Source organism: Tasmannia lanceolata, unplaced genomic scaffold (genome assembly GCF_043159265.1).
Source record: "Tasmannia lanceolata isolate RefF3 unplaced genomic scaffold, GAP_Taslan_0.1 ptg000002l, whole genome shotgun sequence".
Lineage (NCBI taxonomy): Eukaryota > Viridiplantae > Streptophyta > Magnoliopsida > Canellales > Winteraceae > Tasmannia > Tasmannia lanceolata.
This window is the reverse complement of record NW_027518679.1, coordinates 16,013,919-16,025,519: the sequence shown is the minus strand read 5'-3', so window position 1 is coordinate 16,025,519 and position 11,601 is coordinate 16,013,919. Positions and strand designations below refer to the sequence as shown.

The 11,601-nt window shown below is 40.2% G+C and overlaps 2 protein-coding genes across 2 annotated transcripts; both read left to right on the top strand.

Annotated features, from left to right (window-relative positions):
- Positions 1-9,342: 9,342 nt before the first annotated feature.
- LOC143888607 (uncharacterized) lies at positions 9,343-9,966 on the top strand. Its single transcript, XM_077393051.1, has one exon. It carries the CDS (start codon positions 9,343-9,345, stop codon positions 9,964-9,966), a length of 624 nt encoding a protein of 207 aa, XP_077249166.1.
- Positions 9,967-10,340: 374 nt separating this feature from the next.
- LOC143888601 (uncharacterized) lies at positions 10,341-11,052 on the top strand. Its single transcript, XM_077393045.1, has 2 exons — positions 10,341-10,446; positions 10,535-11,052. Exons 1-2 carry the CDS (start codon positions 10,341-10,343, stop codon positions 11,050-11,052), a joined length of 624 nt encoding a protein of 207 aa, XP_077249160.1.
- Positions 11,053-11,601: the final 549 nt, after the last annotated feature.

Sequence of the window (11,601 nt, the reverse complement as noted above, 5' to 3'; positions counted from 1 at the left end):
ACGACCAAGGAAAAATACTAACCAATTTGAAGACTGGAGAATAAAACTATGTAGCTGAAGTTAGACCAGAAAACTCTACTGACAAACAAACCCTGGTTTAACAGGCTAGCACAAAGAGCGATCAGGATCACAGAGTTTAAACAAAATGGACAATAAGGAATCAATGACTGGACCATGGCCATGAAAGGTGGTGAACAAAAACCATCGGCCAGACCCAAAACTGAAAGGGTGAACAAACTCTAACTAGTGATAATAGATCAGAAAACCTCACGGATATGGACCCAAGACACTGGAATAATCATATGATGAGAGATCACAGGATAGATCATGATCTAGGTGACAACCAAGCAAGAGTAAGGGTCATCGATCAGGTCTGAAAGAATAGCATGACTGAAATAAATACAGAAACCTAATCTAGGAGACAGGTACTAATCTAAGAATAGATATAAAACATGCACGTACATATATACATACATACCCTAACCAAGAGCACCAGCCCTAACCTGATCTAGCGGAGCCAAGAAAGTCTCGACTCAAGAGTGTCTGTGAGTGTACTAGATAGCGCGGCGGGTAATCACGGTGTGACTTACCCTTCTACACTACATGGGTAGGCTGACTTCTATCCTAGGCTCACATATGATGGTCGCACATGTTCATCCTATATGAGTACATATATATAGCGTCCTAGCAAGGGTTCCTTAATTTTAGTTCTAAATGGGTCAACTAATATATATATATATATATAATATATAAGGAAATGAAAGTAGGGCCCAGGCATATCTGCAGGCTACTATGCATATGACCATACCCTTGATGTATAACACCAGCACACCTAGCATTATACATAGTATGTTCACTTCTCATCGGCTGCTGTAGAATACCAGCACACCCAGTGTATACGGTTGCAGCTCCGGCGCATAGCTTGGAAATAGATACAACGGTTCCCTCAGGGTCATGACCTCCCATCTGGTACGTGTCGTATCTATTGCCTGGGGCCAATAATGAAAACAATTAAAGAAATAAAGAATATGATGATGTATGTTGTGCAGTGTGTGAATCCCTCGTTTTATTTACGCACCTACTTGGTGCCCTAGATTCTAACGATGAGTTCCCATTTAACTTGATTTTGGCCAAAATTTCTTCAAAATTAGTAAAAGTGGCATTTTTACAGAGTTAGGCAATGTTTTAAGAACTCCCCAGCAGAGTTGTCAGCCTGTGGACCCCGATCCGAGAGAGATGGGGGACGAGCCCCCAAAAGTCTCTGGATCATCCACGTGAAGGAGAGCTCTACCAAGGAACTCTCGAAAGAGTTCCCTCACAGCATGAGTGGCGATGTAAAGTGAGATACCTCTTGATTTGGGGACTAGCCCGGAACCGAGACGTACCTGAAGAAGAAAAAAAAGAAGAGTCGTCATCCAAGGAAGTAGGCCCTAGATCCCATACTATACTCTGTCGCAACGGATAACCAGAGATACAAAAGGTCCGTGCCTGATGACGAATGGGTAAGGGGTTAGGCGCCCCCAATTCGCCCAAGTGCAAGCACCTGGTCTCTTATGCCATTTATTATTAACCTTGAAGAGTTTTGGGCGAAAATCATGTGAAATGTGAACGAATATCCCCGAGATAACGTCTACCTAGGCATGCATGTCCCGGGGATGGGAATAACAAGCACACACAAAATAAATGAAAGAAGTGTCACCTAAGGATAGCTAGGTTATGAGTGGCATGCCTAATTGGTGTCTAAGTTCTAGTGGACAAACACATGCATGCTACAGCTAAAGGTATAAGGTCTGTACATGAAAGTAAGAAAATACAACAAAACACAGAGCACAACTCGACTCCACACACGACTCGACACGACAAATCCTAGACTCTAATGTGATACTTGACTCGGACCAGGATGGTCATCCCGGCTGCTCTACGTATCCCGGCCTCGGGAAGAATCAGAGCCAACGTAGTTCGGTGGCCTATTCTAAACTACGATGCCTAACCACCTAGGAATGCTATCCTAGACTCGATCAACTAGACTCGACTAGTTTTTAAAGCTTCTTGTGTGATTGCTTAAGTTCAAGTGAATTGTGAGTTTTAGGACTCCCTATATACCCTAACTAATACAAGTTTATAGCCTTAAACTAATGCAGGTTGGACCTACATCCTATCTGTGACTAGGCTGTGTATCCTAAGGAAGACAATGGGCTATCTAAGTGCATCCTAATCTAGCCATCGGCTCGACTAAGTGTCTAACCGACCACGACTCGAGGCCTCCTATCTCTAAGGACACTCACACGACAAGACACAACAAATCAACACATCCAGGACAGACTCCTAAGTCTAAGACACCTCAAACGTCTAGGACAGACTCCTAACTCTATGGGACGATCTTTTGAAAATGGTTTGCAAGGTTATTTTGAAGAATTTTGGTATTTGTAAATTATGAAGAAGGTTTTGAAGTTATGGAAGTTTTCGAAGTTGTGACTGGACTCAGGATGTTAGCGGCAAGCCTAAGCTGCCTGATGAGCACATTTATGTGTGAATTGTAGGTAGGAAAAGCATGCAATTTTCTCATATAAAGTGGTGCTATTAAGGTATTTTCTTTGTTTTTGGTGTTTCAGGCTTATATAAGGATTTTAATAGAAAATGGAGCTAAAGAGATGAAATTCTGAATTCAAGTGTGAGATCAACCATGGATCAAATATAAGAACTCAAGTTAGCTCGAGACAATCCTTATCAATCCAAAATATGTACTCGTAACCTGCAATCCGGCTTGTCCAAGTCAGTGCACTCAATGCCCATGTTCAATACCTATATCTCATGTCATTAATTCCTTATATCCAATTGGCCATAGACAAATAAATTGGACAGTCTAGATTATCCAAAGGAAGTGGTCCGGATCATCTACATTAATGCCATCTTTGTAGCCTGTCATTTGAGCAGTTCGGATCAACCCTTTCCATAAACCTACACCAATTTTGTTGAGTGGTATAGACACCATCATGGATGATCCAAACCAATCATATGATATCTACAATTTTGACGGTTTAGATCAATCTATGGAAATGGGTTACAGGCAGTACTAATTCATATCTTTGACCATCAAATGGGTAATTGGGATCGTTTTATCAAAATGATTAGGGGTGCAATAATTTTACTTGATAAGCCATACAATGAATTGTTTGGATCATCCTATAAATGATTTATATTATGGGCCAATCAAGTGAAAGGCTTGGATTATACGATGTAGAAGGCACGGATCCGTCAATTCAACGGCTAAGATCAGCCCACGAATTTAGGGGGTACGGCTCATTTTATGTGGCAGTTCAATAAATTGGATGGTTTGAACATGTAATAAGGTGGTTGTTTTGTTGCACATGTGCACATGCGTACCAATGTGGGCATCATGTCATGTGAGGAAAGCGACTAGAATTGAGTCGGTTGTTTTAGCAACTAGAATTCATCCACTGAGAATCATGAGGTGTCATTGTTGCCAAGATTTTAAATATGGAGAGGTGTGGTGCTACTAAAAATAGAAGGTGGAAATAAATGTACAAATTAGCACCATGCCATATTCTACAATTGGAAACTTCCACCACTTTTGGCATCTTGTGATGCTTTTTAATTTGGTACAAGTATCTCTCGGTTCACATTTTAGACTACTTACTATGTTTCAAAACAACCATCCTTTTTCCAAATACATGCATTATTTAGTGGGACCTACATGGAAATGCTATTTGCATGCAAGTTTCTTTGAAACACAGCAGCCCACGTTTCCTTTTGTTGAGAAATAGTATTTTCTATTTTCTGTGTATGGCAAATACATGTAATAACATGTGGGACCCACCAAGAAAAGAAGAAAGTTGTTGAATATATTACATCCATTCTTACGTTGGAAAAATAAAAAAAGGAAGAGAAAAGTTACCAAAAAGGAGTGAAAGGTTGGTGAAATTATGAAGAAAGAAAAGATGAAGTTTGCCATTACCAACAAATACTCAAAGTTACAAAATTGCCAACTACAGGTGGTGATTTCCAAAATTACAATACACTTTCCAAAAGTTGGTGTTTCTCTTGAGTGTTGAAGATAGAAAGGGAAAAAAGTATTATATTGAAGAGATCTCTCTACTTCTCTACCACTCTCTCTCTCTCTCTCTCTCTCTCTCTCTCTCTCTCTCTCTCTCTCTCTCTCTCTCTCTCTCTCTCTCTCTCTCTTACATATTCTATCTCTCTTACATTACTTTTTCCCTCCATCAACCAAAGACCGATCCAACCGTCAAAAGTTCAATCCAAGGCGACACCAAGGCTTGAAGGAAGGCGATCAGGGATTCAACTATTGCGAAGAGGAGAAAAAGACTAAGTGTTCTTTAATTTTTGTTATTTCTTTCAAATCTAGTTCAATGTATTTTTGTTTAATTTCAATTAAAAGATAAAGTACTTCATGTTTAATTTTACTTTTCAAGTTTTTAATGACAATTTTCTTCTCTATTCTCTCTATTTTCTATGTTTCTTTCCCCTTCTCCATGAGTAGCTAAACCCATTATACTTAGGGTTTAGATGAAGCCATAGGGAAGGAGAAAGAGAAGTAATTAAAACAAGTGGTTCATATAACAAATTATGTAGGATTTTATTTTTGTATAAATCTCAATCATCCATGCCATTGGCTTTCCCCTTTCGTATGGATGATTGTTGATTAACAAAGAATAAATTCTATATAATTAATATAAATTAGAGGGTTAATTCGATTAAATACTCATAAATAATGACATCTTTTATATCTTATTATTTATTGACTGTTTAGTTGGATTTTCAACCTAATTCAAAGGATTGTTTTAATTAATCAATTTTAATCAAACCCATGGTGGATTCTAACCCTAAATAATCTTTTATATTGAATTAAGATTTTTACACTATTCCAAATTACTTTTGCAATTTTCCAATTCACTTAAGCCCTTAGAATTTGGTTTTCTAATTAAATTAGATAAGTAGTTATTAGTGATCATTAAAATTTGGTACACTTTGCCTAAATTAGGATTTTAAATAAAAAAAATCTTAGTTGAATTTGATTCTTAGATTGAATAGAATATATGCTTATATATAGTGTTGGCTCCGAGGTCTAAGTCTACGAAAATCCTGAGTCCATTCCAGGCAACATTATATCATAGCTAGTATTCTAATCGGTACAAGAATAGGATTGACAACTAGATTTCTCTTCCCTGAGTTCGACCCGTATTTACACGATCCGTGCACTTGCGGTTATTTAATTTCCCAATCATTGCCTACGTACCCCTCAGCTAGGGATCAAGCCATCCGTAGTTCGGACCAGCTTTTCCAAAAAATGTTTAAGTGTTTTTTAAGTTTTTTGTTGTTTTTTGGATTTTTTGTTATTTGATTTTTATGTGTTTTTGTTTATCCCTTTTGATTGAAAAGGGGTTCGGCTCAGGAGGTTTCCGTCTATCGTCGTCAAAACCCGACAAAGCGTTCCTATAATCAAGGGAATACCAAAACTCGAAAAGGATCCCGAGGAACATAGGAAAAATGACTATGAAAGAAGAAGAAACTCGAGGAAATGTCCATATAATCAATGGAGTCCCGAAGTCCGAGTGAAATTTCAAAGATAAGGGGAAAGAAATCCCAAAATATGTAGAGAGCAATCATGAAAGGAGGAAAAAAAGATCCCGAAAACCAATACGAATCACGAATGTAGAGGAAAAATCACGAAAACCCTACAAGGGTACTGACTGCTAAGGACACATCTGAAAGAGTGACAAAGGGCAAATGATGAAAGGCTTATTGTCAACTAGTTCTATATGAAACGAAGTCGACGCGTCTAAGATGAATCGATCGTTTCGACCAACTTGTTTCACAAGAAATGAAGCCAATTTTGACAATAAAAGTTTCCAAGCGGGTACACCCAAAATTTCGAATGAAACTAATTTGATGAGCTCAAAACCACTTGGTGGCAAGATGAAAACTATGATGACAAATCATTCAACGAGCGGTCGGCATGAGTGAGCCAAGAGAAGATCATCTGATGAGCTAAAACTCGCTAACCAAATGTCATATAGAAATTTGCAGACCCCCTAGTAAATTTTGGCCAATCAAGCAATTTGTACAAGATTCCAAAAAAAAAAAAGGAGGATAACCTAACCCAAATTCCCAAGGTAAGGACCTACTTCAGTAAACTAGACAAGATGGAAATCCTCTTTTCTCTTTATTTTACAAAACAACAGGTGTACAGCAATCCAATTCTTATGATAACCAAATAGAACTTAAAGAAAACTTTCACTGATTGTAAGATACGATATAATTTTCTCTAGATGGAAACATGTTATCAAATGGGAATGGGAATTAGTGATCGTACTCTACACTAATCATGTATCAAGAATGAACTAAAGAAAAGGCCAAGAACACTACCTCTAGCAGCAAAGAATGGAAAAAATTTAATCGAGGGCAAAGGCACTGTCATGCAATCACACTAACTTACTTTGTCTTTTCATTTTGTAGGTTACTGATAACCCTTTTTTTCTTTTTATTTGGTCTTTTTAAGAACTGTAATAAGATTTGAAAAAGAGACAAATGAAACAAGATTGGGCGAATTTGTGTGACTAACACGAAATGATAGTGCCAATATCACTAGCTCTCAGCTGCCCTTTAGTAGAATTTTGAGAACTTAAATCATATCTGATGCCAACATCGAAATAAAACCCACAAAATCGAAACTATACATCAAACAGAGAACACAGGTGACGAAACTAAACAAAAATGTGAGGGACAATGACGATGAATACCTTCTTTTGACGGTGCTAAGACCTCTTAATCGCCTCTCGTCTTAACTCTTTCCGATTGCACTCCAACCCGAGGATGGTGGTGGCGGTCCGAAATGCTAGCAGAATTGAATGGATCCTCGCTGGATAACGGATCTGACCGTGGTTATGATTTGCTAGAATTGCAGAGAATGGTAGAGGATTTTGGGTTCGGCAAGGGGGGTGGTTGATTTATGATGATTCGTGGGTTTTGGGGAGGATGAAGTAGGGCTGGAAATGAAGAAGGGAATGGGGTTGAATATGGGTTTTAATGGTAGTTGGGAAAAGTAATGAGGTGGGGAGAATGGGGTTTTGAGGGATCTATATTGCAGATTTGAGATGGAGGTTGAAGATGAGTGAAGGGGATAAAGAGGGTTTTGATAGAGATGGTGGTTGGGAGTGGAAATGATGGTAGATGGAGGTGGAGATGGCTGCAGTGATGGTCTTGGATGAGAGACGAGGCCGAGATGGAGGAGAGGTGGAGAAGATGGTCGGATTCAGGCAAGATTGCCGAAATCAATGGAGGTGGGCTTTAGGTGGAAAGGAAATTGTGGAGATGAAGATTTGGGTGATGGAGATTAGGGTTTAGGAGAGGATTTGATGGGGTTGGGTGCGGCTGGTGTTTGAAGAATGGAGGTGGAAAAATGGAGGCAAGGGTGGATGCGTGGCCGGATTCCGGCCGGAGTTGGGGTTGTAAGAGAAGACAAAGGTTTGGGTTGTGAAAGGAGGTGGTGTAGAGTGGGTGGAAATGAGTGGAATCGGGGGTGCTTGCCGACAGCAAGAGAGATGGCCGGAGGAGACGATCGGCTTCTCTCCTCTCTCTCCCTCTCTCTCTGTTTTTCTTCCTAATGAGAAAAACCCCTTTTCTTTTGCCCTAATTCGATGGGCTTTTAAGAAGAGGCATGATATATTCAACCCCCCTCTTGTTTACTTGGACATCCCCTCTTAGTGTATTTAAGGTTACAAAATCACCCTTCTAGAGATTGCAAATCCCCTTTTTATCAAACAAAAATCTCGTCTTTGATAGATAAAGGTAATTGATATCAACACACCTACATTTTGATACTCGCACTATCTTCGCTTGCCTTTCCTTCATTTTTTATGATTCTTGCAGGGCATTTTGAAAAAAAATAATGACCATTGATGGCTCCTTAAACATCGAGACAAGATGGGTTAGTGAAAATGTTACTGGGTGCTTAGTGGTACAAATAGAGAAGTGCTAACACTAACAACTCAGGGTTATTTTGTGATCTTTGCCAGTTTCAGGGACATGGGTATAAGTCTCAGGGTTGGCAATTCCAGGGTACAAATGAGATCTTGGTGGTTTTCTGGGTTGTGAAAAATGTTCAATGGGCTAGGCAACAACAATATTTCTCAAAATTTTAGGGTTTATTTCGCACTTCCGGACCTTATTCAACCTCGGGACTTTATTCGAACACGCGGGTTTAGGGCCTTGTTAAAATGGGGTGTCTACAGCGGTAGGTGAAAAGGGTTGACTTCTTGGTGGTGGTTGTGCGAAGAGGGTTTGTTCCCTTGGAGGCGGAGTTTGTTATAAAGCCCGGAGATTCAGCGTTTGGAATCTCGTTTTAGTGAAAGAAAAATCCCAAGGAAAGACCAAGTACTAGGGTAGTGGAGTAGGTTCGTTTGTGACCGAACCACTCTAAAATTGCTGTGTGGTCTCCTTACTTTCTTCTTCCTCCTTATGGTGTTTTGGTAATTTCTTTCCTTAACTTGAAGTATAAAATTGAACAAGAGTTAGCATAATCTAAGTTTAATCTCACACTCCCTAAGTTTTTAAAAGAAAATTTTAAATAACCCAATTCACCCCCCCCCCTCTTGGGTTGCCCTTTGGGATTTCAAGTTGAATCCCTCAAAATGCGCATTTGGAGTTACATTCGGAAAGTTCTTAGGATTTATGGTGAGCCATAGAGGGATTGAGGCTAATCTCAAAAAGATTAAAGCAATATTAGACATGGGCTCTCCAAAAAATATCATGGAGGTACAACGCTTAACTGGAAGGATAGCAGTTTTAAGCCGCTTCATGTCTAAATCAACCGAAAAATGCCTCTTGTTCTTTAAAACCCTCCAAAATGTGTGAGAATTCTCATGGAAGGAAGAATGTCAAACTTCGTTTGAGCCACTGAAGTTGTATCTCCAATCCCCACCGTTGCTAACAAAACCAGCTCCAGGAGAAGACCTATATTTTGTACCTCGCTCCGGCAGTGGTTAGTGCAGTATAGGTTAGCGGAAAAGAAAAACATGAAAGACCGGTATACTACGTGAGTAGAGTTTTTCATGATGCAAAAACAAGATATCAGAATATAGAGAAGTTTGTCTATGCCCCTGTAATTGCCGCTCAAAAACTAAGGCCCTACTTCCAGGCGCACACCATAATTCTCCATACGAATCAACCTCTCCGAAAAATTCTCCAAAAGCCAGATACTTCAAGCCAACTCATCACTTGGGTTGTTGTATTGGGAGAATTTGACATTCACGTTCGTCTGAGACCATCGATCAAATCCCAAGTCTTGGCTGATTTTATTGTGGAATGGTTGGTACCGACTCAAGACTTGGGGGGCAGAAAGGTGGAGAGGAAGCTCCAGAAAATCCTTTGATGACTCGTCATAGAAATCCGTGGATGCTGTATGTGGATGGTACCGCTAATACAAGAGGATACGGTGCTGGATTAGTATTGGTCAGTCCCGACAGTTTTCTTGTAGAGTACGCAATTAAATTGGAGTTTAAGGCTTCCAATAATGAGGCCGAATATGAAGCTCTCTTGTCAGGACTCGATTTTGCAATTGAGATGAATGCTGATTGTTTGAGGGTCCATAACGACTCTCAACTGATAGTTGGACAAGTTAATGGATTATGTGAAGCCAAAGAGCTCAGAATGTTGAAGTATTTGGAGAAAGTAAGAGAAAAATTAAAACAATTTCAGATGGTAGAAGTAGTACAGATTTCCAGAACTATGAACACCAGGGCCAATGCTCTTTCTAAGTTGGCCGCATCAGATGTTACTGATTCATGGACTGTTTACATTGAAATTTTGAAGCGCCCAAGAATAGATCGGGAAGAAGTTTTGGAAATTGAGTTTGAGCCAAGTTGGATGGATCCCATTCTGAAGTACTTAAGGGATGGCACCTTGCCGGATGATCGGAAAGAAGCTTGACGCTTAGTTTCCAAGGCATCAAAGTATGTTTTCAATGGTAAGAACTTATATAAACGATCTTATTTATGGCCTTACTTGAAATGCCTTAGGCCTCCCCAAACAGAATATGCTCGAAGAGAGGTGCACGAAGGAATTTGTGGGGATCATTCAGGGGGCATTGTCTTAGCTCCGAAGATCCTCATGCACGGACATTTTTGGCCAACTCTTCTTAAAGACTCGAAGGAGTTTGTAAAGAATGTCAGAGTTGTCAAAGATTTGCTAAAGTATCCCGCCAAACTTCTGCCCAATATACACCCATCTCAAGCCCAGTACCATTTCCAATGTGGGAGATGGATCTACTTGGACCGTTCCCTTGATCTAAAGGAGGCTTCACGATGTTAAATGCAGCGATCGACTACTTCACCAAATGGGTAGAGGCAAAAGCAGTGGTCAAAGCAGATTCCAAAGCTACGAAAAAATTTGTCTACCATGACATCGTGTGTAGTGACTGACAATGGGACACAATTCTCTAGTGAGTACTTTAATGGCTTCTGTGAAAGGCTAGAGATTTAGCAAAGATTTTCTTCAGTGGGTCACCCGCAAGCTAATGGGCAGGTGAAGGTAACTAACAGGACACTTCTTCATAGTTTCAAAAAACGATTGAGCGATGCAAGGACTTTCTGGGCAGAGGAAATCCCGAACGTACTTTGGGCATATCGGACCACCCCTCAAACAGCTACTGGAGAATCACCTTTTAGCCTTACATTCGGAGTCGAAGCCGTCATTCCGGTGGAACTCGAAATACCCTCACCACGAATAGAAGCATATGACGAATTGGCAAACCCTGAGCTCCTAAGGAATAGTCTCGACCTTGTAGAAGAAAGGAGGGAAAAAGCCAGAATCAAGAATGCTTCTTACCAACAGCGGGTAGCCAGATATTATAATTCTTGGATCAAAGAGAGGAATCTTCGGGTGGGAGATCTTGTCCTTCTGCGAGCAGAAGTTCCAGATCCCCGGAACTCAGGAAAACTCGCTCCCACCTCGGGAGAACCATATCGGGTCGCCAGAATCTTAAGGCCGGATTCCCCTACCGGCTGGAACGCCTAGATGGTACTCCAATTCCCCAAAGCTGGAACATCGAAAACCTAAAGAAGTATTATCAGTAAGATGATTATTTTTCTTTGTTTTGTTTTTCTAAACAGCTACTTTTTGTTTGTGTTCTATGTTTGTATCTCTTACAGGAAATTTCAATAAAATAGTGTTTCGTATCTCTCCAAAGAATCTTCTAAGTTATCTCCATGACGTGCCTCTCCATTGGTAAAAGGCACAGCCACTCAGTTAAGCTTTTAAGCTAATTGTAGATGGCAAGAGGGAGCGTAATGCACTCCCCAGTTAAGGCCCTATCCTTTTCAGGACATGCGGGCATGCCAACTCCGAGCTGATCACTCATGAGGATAGGCTGCTGACGTATTAGAAAACATAAAAGGAACACCCAGACATTGTGCCTTGTAAGGCATGGTAGAGGTATTCCTTCTCCAAAGAGCGACAAAGGAAAAAGGAACTGAGCACAACTCTTCCAAGGGAACTTCGGGTTGTATCCTCCTTACACATGAGGTTCGGACACTCACTAACCATTACCGTAGAAGGACTAATATT

What these genes read in the sequence shown, in the direction of transcription:
- LOC143888607 (XM_077393051.1), top strand. Translation starts at nt 9,343, where the DNA reads ATGGTTGGTACCGACTCAAGACTTGGGGGGCAGAAAGGTGGAGAGGAA.
- LOC143888601 (XM_077393045.1), top strand. Translation starts at nt 10,341, where the DNA reads ATGTTAAATGCAGCGATCGACTACTTCACCAAATGGGTAGAGGCAAAA. An exon ending in TGTCTACCATGACATCGTGT is followed by an intron (nt 10,447 to 10,534) that starts GTAGTGACTGAC and finishes GATTTTCTTCAG; the next exon opens with TGGGTCACCCGCAAGCTAAT.